Here is an 18,740-nt window from a genome sequence, read left to right on the forward strand (position 1 = left end):
AAATAAACATCTTAATAAAATTAATCAAACTTAGAATTCATATTTTTTAATTGCAAATATCTAATATATATTTTAAAAAGCACCATTCACCAACAACCCACCATCACCTTACATTGTGCATTGTACTCCGCACCCAAACACACCACCATCTCCATCATCACCACCACCATAACCACTATCACCTCCATCATCATCATCACCACCACCTCCGCATTGTACTCCGCACCCAAACACATCACCACCATCATCACCACCACCATCACCCTCACCACCACCTCCCCGCATCACACACAGACACACAGAGAGAAGACAGCGACATGGCGACGGCTTCCTTCGGCAAGTTCACCCACGCCGTGGTGAAGGAGCTGCCCGCTTCGCTGGCTGCTGGCGCCCTTCGGCACCACGCAGGCGGCGAGACGACGGCGGACGACGACGAGGGAGCAGAGACGGAGAAGACGATGACGACGGTGGTGGACATGGCGAAGGCGTTGCGGCAGCACGGCGTGTACGTGGGCGCCCTGCGGCAAAAGCTCGGGCTGCAGGTGGTGGTGATGCCGGCAGACGAGGCGCTGCCGGACTCCGTGTTCGTCGAGGATGCCGCCGTCGTGTGTGGGGACACGGCGCTCATCACGCGGCCCGGGGCGCCGTCACGGCGGCCAGAGGTCAGTGGGGTGGTGGTGGTGGTGGTTGTGGAGGTGGTGGTTGATGGTGGTGATGGTGGTGGTGAGTGAAGGTGGTGGTGGTGATGGTGATGGTGGTGTGTGGGGACACGGCGCTCATCACGCGGCCCGGGGCGCTGTCACGGCGGCCAGAGGTCAGTGGGGTGGTGATGGTGATGGTGGTGGTTGTGGTGGTGGTGCTTGAGGGTTGTGATGGTTACGGTGGTGGTGGTGGTGGGTGAGTGTTGTGATGGTTATGGTGGTGGTGGTAGAGGTTATTGTGGATGGTGGTGGTTATTGTGGATGGTGGTGGTGGTGGTTACGGTGATGGTGGTGGTGGTTGATGGTGGTGCTGATGGTGAGTGAAGGTGGTGGAGGTGATGATGATGGTGGTGTGTGGGGACACGGCGCTCATCACGCAGCCCGGGGCGCCGTCACGGCGGCCAGAGGTCAGTGGGGTGGTGGTGGTGGTTGAGGTTATGGTGGATGGTGATGGTGGTAGTGGAGGTGTAATGGTGAGTGAAGGTGGTGGTAGAGGTTATTGTGGATGGTGGTGATGGTGGTGGTGATGATGGTGGTGGTGGTGGTGATGGTGTGTGGGGACACGGCGCTCATCACGCGGCCTGGAGCCCCGTCACGGCGGCCAGAGGTCAGTGGGGTGGGGTGGTGGTTGTGATGGTGGTGATGGTGAGTGAAGGTGGTGGTGGTGGAGGTGGTGGTGGTTTTGATGGTGAGTGAAGGTGGTGGTGGTGGTGGTGATGGTGGAGGTGGTGGTGATGGTGATGATGGTGGTTGTAGAGGTTATTGTGGATGAGTGTTGTGATGGTTACGGTGGTGGTGTATGAGACGGTGGTGGTGTATGAGAAGGTGGTGGTGGCGCTCCAGGTTGTGATTGTGGTGGGTAATGGATAAGGTTAGCAGAGGCGTGAGGGTGATGTGGGTGGTGGCGCTGATGGCGAAGGGCTGGTGGTGTGAGTGTGATGGTAGAGACGAGTGGGGGTTGATTCGTGAAGGTGATGGTAGTCGAGGTGGAGTAGTAGGAAAGGATTGTAGTGGTGGTAGTCATGAGGGTGATGAGGGATGGCGGCGTTTTAGGTTGTTCTGATACTGCAGCAAAGCAAAAGTGTAGGTGATGAGGGCGCCGCTGTGCGAGATGTTAACTACCTCGCCTGGTATACAGGGGGTCGTAGATTTTCCCCTCTACATTTCATAAAAATTGCGTTAAAAGTATTTGTCTGCTGTGAATTTCAACATAAGCCGCCACCACCTCGTTGAGCTGTCATTTGCGGCCAGGTCGCTTCTGAAAAAAAGCTACAGTATACAGCCCAGTGGGCCTTACATTTCTAAATTGGAATAAATGACAGGATGGCGGTGATAGGGTCCTGAATGTAATGATTACCGGTAATTGTAGAGATATCTTGTGGCGATGTCGCGTTTGAGGAGTTGGTGATGGTGGAAAGAGGTCAGGGTTAAATGGTCGTGACATTTGTTCTGATCGTAAAGGTTATGATGGTGGATGTGCAGTCGGTGGTGTTGGTAATGGTTGTGGAGGTGATGGTGGTGGATGATACAGCTGGTGGTGCATCTACCGGTCATCTCGGTCAGCCAACCCATGGCACCTGCTGGGTCTGTCCCGAGACCTCATGCACCTAGCCTGGCACAGTAGGGGGGTACAGCTGGTGGTGCATCTACCGGTCATCTCGGTCAGCCAATCCATGGCACCTGCTGGGTCTGTCCCGATACCTGCACCTAGCCTGGCACAGTAGGGAACACGGCTGGTGGTGCATCTACCGGTCATCTCGGTCAGCCAACCCATGGCACCTGCTGGGTCTGTCCCGAGACCTCATGCACCTAGCCTGGCACAGTAGGGGGGGGTACAGCTGGTGGTGCATCTACCGGTCATCTCAGTCAGCCGACCATGGCACCTGCTGGGTCTGTCCCGAGACCTCCTGTCATCAGCGAGCCTTCGATACTTCACTACTTCACGTTGCCTCAAAGTGCACCTAGCCTGGCACAGGCACCGTAGAGACGTCACCGTCACTTGGTGGCGAATGGCACGGGTATTGGTATTGTATATATATGGTTCTGCTAGTAAGGGTTGTAACTGGTGCGAGTGTTGCCCATGGCAAATTGTGCTGTTGATGGCAATGGTGTTTATGGAAGTTGCGGTGATCTGGTGGAGATTGTTAGAGGTTTTCATTGGGAGGGATTCGTGAAGGCGTGTATGATGGGTGCAGGAGCGGATAAAACAATACGCATTGGAAGCGGTGGTGGAAGCAATTAATTAGGATACATTAGCAGCATCGGTGGTGGGTGTGGCAACGAACTGGGAAGCATGGGGAAGCATTAGAAGCAGATGGAGCATAAGTGAAGGCAGCTGTAGAATTAGAATAAGCAGCAAGAAGCATTGAAATCTCGGGGTTTGAGGCAGCGAATACAGACGCATCGGAAACATTTGGGGAAGCAGCAGCAGCATTATACCAGCAGAAGCATTATAGCAGCAGCAGAAGCATTATAGCAGCAGCAGCATTATAGCAGCAGCAATATACCAGCAGCAGCATTATAGCAGCAGCAGAATCATTATACCAGCAGCAACATTATAGCAGCAGCATTATACCAGCAGCAGAAGCATTATAGCAGCAGCAGGAGCATTATAGCAGCAGCAGCATACACGGCAGTAGTACCGCAGCAAAGTAGCAGGCAGCAGTCTACTGTCTTGTGTTAGCACTGCGTTAAATTCATTTTCTATGGCCGAGATCACCCGCTGCCTCCCTCGGTAGGCTCATTATTGCCATATCCAAGCAGGTATAGCTAGAAAAAAACCTTCTGAGTTGCTGGTACCCTGCCCTTGATGGTGATTGTCTAAGCAGGTTGACAATGGCCATGTCTGAGCATAGCGACTGTAATCGGATGCAACCCTATTTTGTTGTCAAGGTCGTTTTTTTTATCAGATTGGCACAGAGGAAGTATTGCCGCCGTCTGATTGGTGGCATAGCTGTTGTATGGCTGTGGCGTGTTTTAAGAATATTTAACTAAGACTCGAGAGCAATTCCCGTGGTGTAATGGTGAGCGGCTTGGACCAAACAGCCAGAGGTCGCCGGTTCGATTCCATCTCCCAGCGCAGAAAGTGTAACCAATGGGGGAATTATTCTTAGGTTTTTTCGGTAAAGTCACGTAGTATATATACGGGGTAGTATCTCTTGGAATCTCTCATTTACTTGATACAGCAATCGTGCTGTGACGGTTCCACCTGAAGACGGAAGCTTGTGTTGCCTCCGAAACGTCGTGATTTTTATTTTATTTTAATTTAATTTTACTTTTATTAATTTACATTTTTTACCTACGTGACTTTACCGAAAAAACCTCAGAATATGAATACTTGCAGTCACGAAAGCTTCAAATCTAGAACCAATGGGGGAAGTTTGTTGAATCGCTCTGCAACCTCCATCCTCCAGCCAGCAGTATAAATACCGTAATGCCGCAGTCGGGTCGACATGTTGCATGTGGTGGGGTAGAGTGTGGGTAACTCCCACATCTTTTCAGACGTCTGAACAGCGTGGAAACGTAAGCCAAGTACACTCTAGACGGGACATCAGAGCAGAGGTCGCAACCGGGTACCCGATACCCGTACCCTACCCGATACCCGGCTACCCGTACCCGGCTGGGTACGGGTAGCCGTTTGCGACCCTGGTGCGGCCGGGTACGGGTAGGCCGTGAGTCACTGGTAAGTAACCGTTTGTCACTCATTTCCCAACGTCTTGTCTCTTCTCACAATTCAAGATCCTAGAATCAACCCACCCGCGCCTGCAACATGGCTTCATCCCAGAGGTCTCAATCGGGTACCCGTACCTGTACCCTACCCGATACCCGGCCGGGTATCGGGTAGGTTACGGGTACCCGTTTGCGACCCTGGTGCGGCCGGGTTCCAGCTTAAATATTCGCTCCAAGCGTGGTGGTGTTTCATTCAGACGCTGTCTCCCCGACAGACCTGGTCTTCACCTGAGGACGGCTGCTTGCATTGTGGCAGAAACGTCGTGAGAATTATTTTATTATGTTTTGTTTTTATTATTTTATTGTTTCCATTCTACGTGACTTTACCGAAAGAACCAAGAAGATGAATCCTAGTGGAGGCCCTTTCACCCAGCAGTGGTTTGAGAAAGCAATTGCAGCGCTGCACCTTTGCACCTGCAGTAAAACGAAACTATAGTGCTACACTACCGGTCACTGTGACTGCATATTCACCATTATAAATTAAAACAAGACGATGTTTTAGTCCGTCAGCCTATATTGGCTTTGCGTTCAGACAAAGATTATCCGTCAACATTTGCTTAAGAAAGGGAACTTCTGGGACTGGTTTCGATGTTACCGAGTCTGATCGGTTAGACTCGTGTTTGTTAAACACGTGAAATTAACGATGGGGGTCCTTTTTTAATACGAAAAGAAAACAACGTGGTCTACGTTAATTTACAAATTAGTCTTCGTGCGCTTGACCTAAAACATTTTAAGCGCATATCAAATCGAAATCGCAATATCTATCAGAAAAATCGCGATTAAAAACTACATTAGGTCGATACGAATTGAAAGTTTTCTTTAAAATCGTTACAGAATCGATCCAACGCGTTACACACAACGCATTACACACTCTTCGCGTTTGTTGCAAAAGTATGGCTGAACGATTTGGGGAAAATATCTAATTTCGATTTTTCTGACAGATTGCGATTTGATTTGCGATAAAAAAAAATTTAAGTCAAGCTTCAGTGCAATATTCACTGTGTAATAGATTTAAAACATGTGATAGAGCATTACCACATGATACCATCAAAATATGAACTGCTTTATATATTCTAATGCAAGGATGAGAACTTAAAAGATATGAATTGCTTCCAACGTGTATTTGTTAAAATGGTTGAATTGAAATAGAACAATCAAACATAGAGTAATTCTACTATGAGACATCTCCTTTACCAGTGGCAAAATATAGTAGTACGCCTTTTGGCGTCATCTGGTCCAACACCAATGGAGACTAGGCTCTAAGAAAAGCTGTCTCGGGTGTGGACCAATCAACTTCAAGGACAGTGCATATCATTACCATCATCAGAGTTGTTTCTTTTTGTTTGCATTTTGACTGCTTGTGTTGTGGTTATTGCAAACAAGATGCCTTGTATAAAGGTGTCAGTTTTTGTACCAGTTGAAAGGGTAAAAACCTAATACTACATAGAGCAATTGTTACGTTAAATCAATTAAGTGATGATAATAATAAAAAATAAAACAATTCCAATAAGAAAGTAACAGGAATTTTTCAAATCGCAAAAAGTCGCAGCCTATGCGATTTGCTAATCGAATTGTTTCAAATTGCGATCTCGATTTGAAATCGATTCATCGTTCAGCCCTATGCAAAAGTACCGGTGGGGGGTGCGAGTGGGTGCGTTATTTCGTCGGCATCCATCCCTCCCCACTGGTGTAGACCAATCAGTTTCAAAGACAATGCCATATATTCACAGAGCATGTTTCGTTTGCATGTTCACAAAGACCGCGTGTGGTTAATACAGTACTTAATACCTTGCAACAAGGCCGTAATTATTATATATATTGGTGACAAAGATCCCCCGTATAGCCTTAACAGACTGTAGGGGCAAGTGTTGTTAGCGAGCACCTATGAAGGCCGGAACGGTACACGAGGGGGTGGGTGAGCCAGCACCACGCCCGACCGCCTTTGTCTCCCTAGCGGCGATGTTTACACACCGCACAAGGTACTCATTTGAGGCTGAGTCGACCTAGGGGAGGCCCGGGACCGGTTCAGATAATCGTCACTGGTCTTGGCCGTGAGCGGGAATCGAACTCGTGTCGCCGGGTTCATAGCGCAGCGCGCTAACCGCTACACTATCGTTCCCCACAATATATTGGGGACACACACACACACCCAATATTAAAATATGCTCAAAATTACCCCCCCCAATATATTGCTATAAAATAGATTTCTGTTTATATGATTGTGGTTATGGTTGTACTTTATTAATCCCTAATCTCTGCCATTACATACAATGAAACAAGAAAAGGTAAAAAAATAAAAAACGGAACAATGTAATACAATACACTATTAGATTATTATTGTAAAAAAATAAAAAAAGAATCTATCCTATGTGTTAGTGATTTTTTTTATATTTTAGGCAATAAATGTTGACTCCATGGCTACGGCCTTGCCTTGCAAAAGGTTTCTATTTGGTGATCGAACATCTTAACACCTATTCGTCATTTTACCGAAAGACCCAAGAATATGAATTCCTGCAGTCACGAAAGCTCTAAGTCAAGATCCTAACACCTGTTTTATTACCAGAAAGGGTAAACCCATTTTCTTATTAGTTTTTTCACATCCCCCCCCCACCCACCCCCCTTTGTCTGGCGAAATCTGATCCATAAATATAACAACGCCAGCATGCGAAAAGCGCCACACCCCACCACGGTGACCCATTTGCCGCAGTTGTGTAGTAATATCGCTTTGAATGTCCCCCCCCCACGACCCACCCTTTACAATCTCCACATCGTCGTATGCACGTCCCGATAATCCACCAAATACGTTGTCATTTCTGCTTTTTCTTTGGCCGTGTCAAATTTGCTGCATATTGCGACCTTGCTGTAACAGTAGCTTTTCATTCACGGCTTTGTTCCATGTGCCAATTATATTTGTATTAAAATATATATATAGAAATACTTCTCCATCTCATTTGACTCGGGCGGCTATACATATCTTTGCCAAAAATATATTCTTCGCATAATACAATTATTATCAATGGGATTTTTTCTACTTGAGGGGAGGATGGTGGTGGTGCGGAGGTTTGTGCCACTGTGCTATGAACCTTGCAATCTGTGTAATACGTATGTTTTTGTACAGTATCTGTCTTCGTATATATGTGTGGCCTCGGTGCACTTAAGTCTGGCCCAAGTTGTGCGTCTGTTTATATGCGCAGATATGTTAGCGGAGAGTGGTGGTGCAATATTTAGTGCAGCAAAATCCATTGTACCGTGATTCGACGCTTTCACGTCTCTGCTTCCCGCCTTCACCAGACCGCACTGACCAGCACGGTAAATCATGGTCTATTTGAAAACTATACTATTAAAATATTTATTTTATTTTACCGGGTAAGGCCCACTGAGAGGTCACCTGGCCACAAATGAAAGTTCAACGAAGTGGCTTATCACGTTGGACATTTATAGCAGCCAAATACTCAAAACGCATGTTTTTTTTTAATGTGGAGGGAAAAACTGAAGGAAGTGGAGAAAATCCACACGACCACAGGGAGAACATGGAAACTTCAAATATACAGGCGTCAGGGTCGCGATCGAACCTATGACCTCCTGTATACCAGGCGAGGTAGGTTACATCTCCTAGCCACCATAGCGCTCGATAACTGCCACCACCCAAGCTGGTATAGGGTTGGTGCAATATTTAGTGCTCTGTGCTACGAACCTGTTTTCAATTCCCTCCCCACCGCGGATATTTGATGTCTGAACTGGTCTCTTAAGCCCTCTGCTATATCAATGTTCATTGACCAGTGTGGTGAAGTATGGTAATTATACTGGTAGGAACCACATGGTTCCACCAGCCCACAGGGGATAATTGTGTCCGTCCGTTGTGCATCCAAAAATGGGAGGGGTGGGGCTGGGTGGAGAGGGGAGAGTGGGGAGGGGCTGGGTGGAGAGGGGAGGGTGGGGAGGGGCTGGGTTGGGGGTGGGAGGGGCTGGTCACCCCGTGGTGCCCTTATAAAACTCAACGTTTAATCTACTCACGCCGGCTTGTGCCCGCCCTCACAGTCGGGCATATTTGCGGAATACACCACGCCGCCGTTGACCCTGGCCATTGACCGAGCAACCCAACGTTCCTACCAGCTCTCTCCGCAGGAATGTTTTTAGATCTTGACTTAAAGCTTTCGTGACTGCAGGAATTCATACTCTTTGTGTCTTTCGGTAAAGTCACGTACAGTAGATAGAAAAAATATTTTAAAAATCACGACGTTTCCATCGCAACACAAGCAATCGTCCTCAGCTGAAAAAATACAGTGAGAGAGCTGCTGAAACAGGATGTTATATAGGCCTGAGATGGGTGCAGCCCAAGGGTGGTAAGTGGGCGGGGTTAGAGATGGTGTTTGCATGTAAATGTTAAGCTCGGAGGGTGCCCTGAGTCTGTGGGGGTGGCCATTGTATTGAGAGAGATTAGCATGTCGATGTATTGTGAGAACGGAGGGCGCCCTGAGGCTTGTATTGTGAAAAAACGAGAGCCACCGCCACATGGAGGTACAAGCTCATCGGTGACTGTGCTAGTAAGACATCCAGCCTGTCAATGCAAAGACCTCCAACCTGGCAATGCAACTCAGAGAGTCGGAAATAACTGCTAACATCGGCAGGTAGGATGGAAACATCAGAGCCAGTTATGAATTCAACTGGTTCATAACGTCCTTCCAATGATTGCTCAGTTTGTACCCATCTTCTCGGTTGAAATTGTGTCTGTGTTTATATATCTGGATGGCTTCATGAACGAATCTTTGTTGATAGCCAGTAGGTTTGCAGAGTGCCTTCATCTTGGAAAAATCAATTTCGTGGAGAGGGTTGATGTATGTGGGGTGATCGCACACCCATCCCCCACCCCGGAAAGTTTATATATATATCTTACGCATCTGCGATTTTTCAGATGCTTATAAGAACAATATTCATCTCAAGTGCAAACGATTTCCCAACCGTATTGCAAATTGTGCTTGTGTTAACAGATAAGGACGATATAGCATCTTATTGTGAAAGCCATTCTGCTGCAGAGATAGCTCATGCGTGTAACTTAAGTGGTGTGATTAATTACCAAATTCTGCAATACTACCATCAACGTGTGCAATTACACGAACCTAATATGGCAACGTGACGGTCCACCTTTTCATACTTAATCAAATTTGTCAAAGTGCCTGCGATGCAAAGCCCTTGGAATGCGACCGGACGCTACGCAGAGTTGAGCTTGTTCGGCGCATGATATGGATGACCACAACATGCACCCTCACCGCATGTTGTTAGACTGCCGAGGGGCTTCGTTGCAGACGGTAGAAGCAGTGCAGCATAAAATAATAAAAATAAAACATAATAAAATAATTCTCACGACGTTTTGGCCACAACGCAAGCAGCCGTCCTCAGGTGAAGAATAAAAAGCTTGGAGCTTGGTGGTGTTTCATTCTTCACCTGAGGACGGCTGCTTGCGTTGTGGCCGAAACGTCGTGAGAATTATTTTATTATGTTTAATTTTTTTCATTTTATTATTTCCCTTCTACGTGACTTTACCAAAAGAACCAAAGAGTATAATTATAGTAATGTTTGTCGCAAACAAACTATGCCAATTCGTTACTCGTTCAGCACACCTGTGTGTTGGAGAGTAAACCCACTACAACATTTACAATTAGAGTATCACGTTTCGCCGGTAATTAGATTGTTATCGGCTCCAGAGCTTGTGTGGTCGGCAACGGATTGCGGTGCAGCGAAATCCATTCTTGTTCAGTGATTCGACGTTTCCACGTCTCTGCTTCCCGCCTTCACCAACCCACACTGACCAGCACGGTAAATCATGGTCTATTTTAAAACTATATAATATAAATATTTTTTTATTTTACCGAGTAAGGCCCACTGAGCTGTATCGCTCTTTTTTTTTGTTAAGAGGTCACCTGGCCACAAATGAAAGTTCAACGAAGTGGCTTATCACGTTGGACATTTATAGCAGCCAAATACTCAAAACGCATGTTTTTTTTTTATGTGGAGGGAAAAACTGAAGGAAGTGGAGAAAATCCACGCGACCACAGGGAGAACATGGAAACTTCAAATATACAGGCGTCAGGGTCGCGATCGAACCTTACAACCTCCTGTATACCAGGCGAGTTAGGTAACATCTCCTAGCAACCACAGCGATATGGGGAGGCACTCATCCAGCAGTGTTTACAAAAGGGCTGTACGTGTACAATGATTAACACGGATGCATTTAATGTGAACATTTGGCGCCAGGCAGGCACCGTTTTGACAACTTGTGCATCACAGCAAAAATGCTCATGGGTTCGATTCCCGATTTGGGGGTTTCCCTTCCTACGTGGAGTTTGTCTATTTTCTCCTCCCTCTTATGCATGTTTTTTCCTCTGGGTTGCTGCAGTTTCCTCCCACAGCTAAAAACCATAAACAATCTAACTGGTATTGAATACACATTCCAATCCTAACAAAAAATACCTGCAAATAACTCCTTTGGGATTACACAAAGCAACAGTGCCTCCCCCCGCCGCAAAACGTAGCGGGTACCCTCCTGAAATATATATTGAGACTGTGAGGCTTTCCTGAGTGAACAAGTGTGGCAATAATGCAACGTGTACACAATTTGAGCAGCAACACAACCCGCCCATTACTCTGTGATCCATTTAACGAGCAGGTAATTGCATCGTGTGGTTTCCTTAACGCAAAGAGCTTGGCACGAGTAAGGGGAGGGGGCGAATGGACAATGCTGTCTGCGTAAGCTTTGGGTGTCGTGGGGGAGGCAATACTGCAACCCCACAGCTCGATCTGCATTTCACGATGTTGGCGATTTGCAATTCGTGGCCTTAAACACCCGACTCGGCGTATCTTAGAACCTTATTTGGCAACTTGAGACATCTGTTTTTGAGGCATCAGCAGAACGTACGTTTTTTTGTTTGCGCAACTCACTTATTTATTTAACGTGTTAACTTCCCTCCTTGGTCAGCTGCATGAGGAAGCACATTTTAGCTTGCCGGTAGAGTTGAAGATTCTGGCAAGGGCACTTTAACCACTGAACCAGGTCATGCGCAGTTCACGGTTTGATTCCTACCGCAGATGTGCGATCAAGCGATTATAGGAATCTGAACATATTTTTCGTGCCTGTAATAATTAATGGCTTAAATTCCATATTTTGGGTCCCTTTTTTTTGCCAACCACGGGGCTGTTTTGGGGAGTGTCTTATCGGCAGTGATATTTCAACACAGACGAACTTGGGGTCCGGTTTTTGAACCAATGATGGTGAATGGCCCAGCGTTTATAGGCAAGGGGGGGGGCCCTCTCTAATACACTGGTTGTATTTCGATTGAAAGCTTTCGTGACTGCAGGGATTCATCTTCTTGGTTCTTTCGGTAAAGTCACGTAGAATGGAAACAATAAAAATAATAAAATAAAACATTATAAAATAATTCTCACGACGTTTCGGCCACAACGCAAGCAGTCGCTGTCTCCCCGACAGACCTGGTCTTCACCTGATGACGGCTGCTTGTGTTGTGGCCGAAACGTCGTGAGAATTATTTTATTATGTTTTATTTTATTATTTTTATTGTTTCCATTCTACGTGATTTTACCGAAAGAACCAAGAAGACACTGGTTGTAGTGTTATACCAGGGGTCGGCAACCAAAATAACAAGAAGAGCCATTTCTTTCCAATTCGGTACAAAATTCAGTTTTTCAAGAGCCGCAATGCATCTATGTACACGTACATATCGTCAAGAAGCAGCCCGTAAAGAGCCGCATGCGGCTCCGGAGCCATAGGTTGCCGACCCCTGTGTTATACAAACCCATACATGCAATAACATAGACAAAAATAATCAATATGCGTCATTGTAGAGACTGCTAATAACAGAAACATATTAGTGGTCTTGGGCAGGACGTGTCCTGGCTCGAAGGGATTATGGCCGATGGTCAAGAAGAATGGGGGTGAAAGCCAAAGATTGGAACTTGTCTCCAGAGAATGAACATTTATAATTCAACACCGCACCGCAATTTAACGAACTGTCACGTTGAATAATCCGTTTCTTTTGTCTTTTATTACCACCATATTTGTTTTGCTGGTTATTATGAGCAAATTCTCATTTTCCGTTACTGTAACATTTTCATATAATTTGTACGAATCGTACAAACAATTATTCTGGCACCTACGAGTCAATGCGTGCATCCTGAGCATAAGAGTTGATTTTTATTCAAGCAATGTAACAAGTTCAAGTTCATTTATTAGGTATAGCCCTTTGAGCCATTCGGCTCTTGAATCGGGTGCAACCGCAACAAACAAAAACATGAACAAAAAACATCTTAAAGTGAATATGTGACTAAGTGCAAACAGAAAATCCAAGAATAGACAGCAAAATATTGCAGAAAAAAACACAATGGCTGCATGTCCCTATAAATAAATAATGTATGGCAGAGTCAACTTGGTTCCAACAGCATTCCATGTTCAAACAACAGAGTTGTATTTACATTCATCGCCGACTCTCTGCCAATGCAGGAAATTCCAAGTTGTCATGGTATGGGCCAGTGGTTCTATCGGATGAACACTCGATAGACCACATTGGCTCTAAGAGATGATGGGTGAAGAATATCATAATATCAACTCGTGACCCGACTATGAGCATCCATTACTTTCAAACCATAGCACCAGATGGATAGATTGCTACTGTGAATCTTTATTCTCTGGATTATAAGATGCACCCCCCCTTATTTTAAAGCAAAGGTTACAAGTATGCTCCTGTGTGTGTGACCAGAATTGTAAAATTTAATTGGTGTCAGGGTCGGCATCGAACCCACGACCTCATTTGGCTCCTGTACATTTCCACACGATGATGATAACCACTTCGTTGAGCTCATCAGTTGTGGCCAGGGTGCTTGTGAAAAAAAGAGTGGGCCTGACAACATGGTGAAATAAAAAAATTTATCCGTTTTAACAAGTGAGTTTATATGGGAGGATAAAAGATAAGGGGGAAGATGACTAACATAACATGTTGGAGGGGCACGGGACGGGGAGAGAGGGAACGGGAAAGGCATGTAATAAAACAGACTTGACAGTAATTTAAACACGCCTATTTACATTTTCCAGCAATCTTCAGCCCTTTGCATACTGGCACGTGCGTTTAAGTAATTTTCAAATTTGCTTCCGTCATTTTGGCGTGATTATACCAGGAGCGTCTAACCAAGGGATGCCCGGTGAAATATGCGGTGCCGTAGGGCCGGGAGAGTGGGGTATTTTCAGAAATCTTCTTCTTCGACAGACTGTTTTAAACGCATTAAATTGGTGTCCTCCCAAGAGAGGGCCACGAGTGAGCTACGCCCAGCCTAACAAAGACAGAGTGCCTGGCGTCTCTGCATGTGGGTGGGGGGATGATGTAATTTGATGTCTCCCCTTCAGAATGTATTCTCACAAAATGCGATGGAACTTTAGACAATTTAATCTGGCTCGTTTACAATATAATGTATACACGGCGGGGGGATTGGTGCAATTGTGTAATGGTTAGCGCGCAAAGAATTGCCATCGTCTTTAGCTGCGTTTTCAACGCCTTTCATCTGACGGACGAAATAAGTTGTTGCGTCTTAAAGTAAAAATGTTTCGACTTGTATCTGATTATTTTACGCAATCACGTTGGTGACCAGTCTCTCGGACCATTGACTCGCTAAACTTCTGAACCATGTTGTCATGACGGGTGGTTTAAACGTCCATTCGAAGACTGGATCGCAACGGTACAAATTATGTCTCTGACATCGCTGTCACAAACTCGCTGAGCCACACAAACGAACGCTTGGAAGAGTTCGGGAATCGTTATTTATACCGGAGGAATCCGATTAGCTACAACAGCTCCTTTTCACAGATGTCCGGTAGTTAATTCCTATCGGAGATGTTTGGTGCGAAGTCGTGGCGAGTTGGTTGATAACATGGACGAGTCCATCTATGTTCGGAAAAGAGGAGGGGGGAGCAGAAAATGAACACAATCAATTAAGACCCGAAATGGTTTATAAAATCCTTCCAATGATTGCTAAGCCAGAATCCATATTCTCAGTTGAAATTGTCTCTGTGTTTGTATATGTGGATAGCCTCATGAACAAACCTCTCATGGTGGCCAACTGCCAAATCGCTGTCTGTGGTGCTGACGTTAGAAAAAACCGCCACTTTTTTCAAATTTTCTTGCTGTGGATTTCACACCTGATAACGATTGCTTGTGTTGCAGTCGAAACGTCGCGATAATTTTAATTGTTTTGTATTTTTATTATTTTATTATTTCTCTTCTACGTAACTTTACCGAAATAACCAAGAATATGAATCCCTGCAGTCGCGATAGCTTTAAATCGAAACATGTTGTACTCTTTGGTTTTTTCGGTAAAGTCACGTCGGTAAAAAAATTAAAGAAATTAAATCACACACACTTTAGCGGTGTGCTTTCGCTAAGTTGTCCCTACCTGAAGAAGGACGCTTGTGTTGCGCCCGAAACGTCGTGATTTAATTTATTTTAATTTTTTACCTACGTGACTTTACCGAAAAATCCAAAGAGTATGAATCCTTGCAGTCACGAAAACTTCAAATCTAGAATTAATACGTTGTGTTTGTGAAAGCGATTAAGTGTCCTTTGATGGACAGGTGGTTAGGCGGACAAACTTAAACTTAATCTTTTCTGTGCATAACAATACATTAACTAGCGTACTCACTCGCTTGATAGCAGCAACGAACTACAAATGATGTAGACAACCTGGCCTTTTGTGCATTATAAAGTGTCAATTATATATGGCATCAACATTTAGCAAATTTGTTGCTCCGCTCATGTGCGATGAAGAAGGACCATTGCCTAAAGCGCTGCCTACATATATTTTTTTCTTTTCAGGCCGCGGTGTTATTGATAAAAGTGTTTGAGTTGTTTTTTGTTAATTGTGCTTGTGCGCCACTGCCAACCCGGCATCGCCATATAAATGTGCACACATTGAGTTCACATGCCAGTGTTTCACCCACCTGGCCATTTGCTCTAGTTTATCAGTGATGGTAGCCCCTCTGCTGGATTTCAGGGGGGCAGTCCTCCTGATGTTTGGACCAAAGGCTGTCTCGATGCCTTTGTAGGTGGCACGGATATTGCCAGTGTCAGAGGCGCGTGGGATCCTACTGCTGAGATTCAGCCAGTAGTTGTTGGCGCAGCGTCTGGCGGTCGTTTGAGCTGCACTGCGGGCAACTTTCAGAGCCCTTGATGATCCTGCATTTGGGGCGTGCTCGTATTTCATGAGCATCGTCTGCTTGGCTGGGTTCCAATGAATCCAGGGGTTCCTCAAACCAGTGTGTTCTGCTTTGTCTGCTTGCCAAAGGTGTTGATGGCTGCATTGAAGATGGCGTCTCTGATGTACGCCCACTTTTGTCTCCACGGTTCCATCTGGTGTCATGTAGGGACTGCTCAAGGTTGTGTTGGAATGCTTAAGTGAGCTCTGGGAGGGAGGTCTTGGCAGAGTTGATGTGTGGGTAGCGCTTTTGATTGAGGTGTATCTTTTTGGGGTGCAGTCTGACGTTGCTGGATACCGATGAGTGATCGGTGTCACAGACTGCACGGTGGTGGCTGCGTGAGATGAGTACTGAGTTGAGGAAGGCTCGTCTGGTGATTGCGAAGTCCAGTCGGTGCCAATTGAAGGACCTTGGATGGCTTCGTGACACTTTATGGCAGAGTTTTGTGAGAATGAATGAGTTTGTGATACCGAGATTTGTGGTATGAGCAAAGCTCCAGTAGCCTTTGGCCGCTGGCGTTCAGTTTTTTACGACGCTGCGATGGCCAAGGCAAGCGGGCCACGCGTCATGGCCAGCCCCCAACCCTTGCGTTGAAGGCTCCCAACAGGAACACGTGCTCAGAGCTGGGGATTTTGCTGTATGATGTTGTGAAGCTCCTCAAAGAACTGGTCATGAATCTCCGGAGGTGAGTAGTGTTGGGGCACAGACGCTCAGGACGTTTACATGGCCAGAAGCGGTGAGCAGTCTCATGATCAGAATCCGCTTGAAGTCTGCAGTTGATGGTTCTATCATCTCAAGGAGTGTGTTTTTGACGGCGAATCCAACACCATATTGCCTTGGTTTATTCGCTTGTTTGCCTTGCCAGGTATAAAATATTCTTCACTCTCTCGTAGTGAGTCACTGTTAGCAAACCGGGTCTCACCTGCCGTGCTGCAATATCCACATGGGAGTCTAGCCGGGTCCCATGTCGATAAATGCGGTATTGCGGATGTCCTCAATCTGCAATAGATCTTCGGAGAGACCAGGACACATTGTGCGTGCATTACAGTTTGAAGGGCTGGTACCTTATTTACTTTTGTCTTGCTTTTGTCGGGTGCGGGTGTTGCAGCAGCCTACTTGTTTGGTGATAAACCATGAGCAACAAGCACCGACTGGAGCAGTTGAGCCGTGGTGGTTCAACTGCTCCAGTGGGACACGCGTATGGCAGGTTCGTAACGCCCTGAGGTAGTTTGTTACGCAATAGCTCACAAACTACCCGCTACAACAGGTACAGTAATGTGTACCGCTAAACTACAGTGCTTTACAAAACCTTAAGTGTTTTTTTTCAATACAAATTACGCTTTTTTAATCAATATAAAATTCCAAGTTTCTCATTTTACAATTTTTGGGGTTTGTAAGACCAAAGTTTTCGTGCGGTATTTCAATGTAACATTGCAGTTAAAGTGTGAGGCTCTAGTAAAAAAAAAGGCAGGGGTGGTCAGTCGAATATCCTCCAGCCAGGCTGTCTAGCATGCCTGCTAGAGGAGGCCCTTCAGTTCGCATTGGCATGACCATGCAATTGTAGTGTTGCATCTTTACCTTCTTAGCATGGGCAGGAACCCGTGATGACCTCTCCACTGCCGAGTAAATTAATCCTGCTGTTCATTTACTAAACAGAGCCACGTTTATTTCTGCTCACTTGGAGATGAGATGTCAGCAACATCGGCTTACAGAGTTCAAATATCAGACGTGTTATGCAGACTGCTTGCCTGCAAAAAATGTTTCTAGATTGCTGATGGGAGCCAGACATGAAAGTGGCAAGTTTACTGAATTACCCATTATGTCTGGTCCACGCAACTTTCAGAAGCTAATGATTTATGATCCCAATACATGCATCAAAACACCCGCAGCATCATTTGTGACACATAGCCATTGCATGACAAATATTTCGAGTGCCTGTGTAATTCAGGAGCACCGTACCTCTGATGTGTACCGAGAGCCATGTCCCCATGCACCTCAACCAATCTGGTTTAGGAGTATTATTGCATCGCATGCAAACAAAGCACTGTGTGGCCTTCCGCTACATTGGAGAAACCAGTAAATGTCTAGGTGATTTACATTTGCCCGACGTTTTCTGGCACCTTGCCAGCCAGATTTATCTAAGCCAGTGGCTAAGAGTGGTGGTCGTAGCTCCAGTGACATGCGGGTACGTGGCCTTGTCTTGAATTTCTGGTGGCAATGAGATTATAAAAATTAACCCGTAAAAACAAAGTTTTTCACTATAAATCCTTTATATGCGTGGCGGCTAGAGTCCTCTCGTCCTCTGGCTTGAGATGGCTGCCACCTATGGGTCAGATGATTGCCTGCCACCATTAAGTAATTGGTAATTCAATATTTAAAAACATTTCCCTAAACAATGTAAAATTTTGGAAAAAAATTTTCACGAAAATTAATTGTCACGCACAACGAGTCTGTGTGCAAAATGTCAGCACGATTGGATCACGGGAAGTGGGTTAAAAAACGACCGAAAGATTTGCACGGTCCTAAGCAAGCAAGCAAGTGAACTTAATATAAAGGATTTAAAAATGAAACAGACTTGTTCTTCACCTGAGGACGGCTGCTTGCGTTGTGGCCGAAACGTCGTGAGAATTATTTTACTATGTTTTATTTTTATTATTTTATTATTTCCCTTCTACGTGACTTTACCGAAAGAACCAAGATGATGAATCCCTGCAGTCACGAAAGCTTTAAATCTAAAGATGCTTGAAAGGTTCAGGAAATTGAAAATATTTTCAAATCCCTTCTTAGATAGCTTCTCTAATCATATTGAAATGAGAATTGAGCACGGCAATAACATCTACAAGTGCATTATGCTAATTAATCCTATTAAAAGCTGAATTGAGCCCAGAGAATTGTCACCTAAATGCATTACACTCCTTCAAATCCTATTAAAATTAGAATTGTGGCCATGAATGCATCCCGAAGTGTGAATTATGTATACACTGGTAATCGGGAAACATTTATAATTGAATACTTATGAGACCCACCCCATGGTATATAATTATTTATTAAAGTACCGT

The 18,740-nt window shown here is 45.5% G+C and overlaps 1 protein-coding gene across 4 annotated transcripts in view; it reads left to right on the forward strand.

Annotated features, from left to right (window-relative positions):
• The window catches only part of LOC144736575 (N(G),N(G)-dimethylarginine dimethylaminohydrolase 1-like), a 47,322-nt gene that overhangs the window by 395 nt on the left and 28,187 nt on the right, over nucleotides 1–18,740 (forward strand). For 2 of the 4 annotated variants that reach the window (XM_078619136.1, XM_078619135.1), the window contains exon 2: nucleotides 295–662. In XM_078619136.1, the coding sequence (XP_078475262.1) occupies nucleotides 318–662 (345 nt within the window). In that variant the 5' untranslated portion in view covers nucleotides 295–317. Of the gene's footprint in view, nucleotides 1–226; nucleotides 663–1,233; nucleotides 1,309–18,740 lie in introns of those variants that run through there. The other 2 variants (XM_078619137.1, XM_078619139.1) reach the window with 2 other exon arrangements.

Source organism: Lampetra planeri, chromosome 61 (genome assembly GCF_965212315.1).
Source record: "Lampetra planeri chromosome 61, kcLamPlan1.2.h2, whole genome shotgun sequence".
NCBI lineage: Eukaryota > Metazoa > Chordata > Hyperoartia > Petromyzontiformes > Petromyzontidae > Lampetra > Lampetra planeri.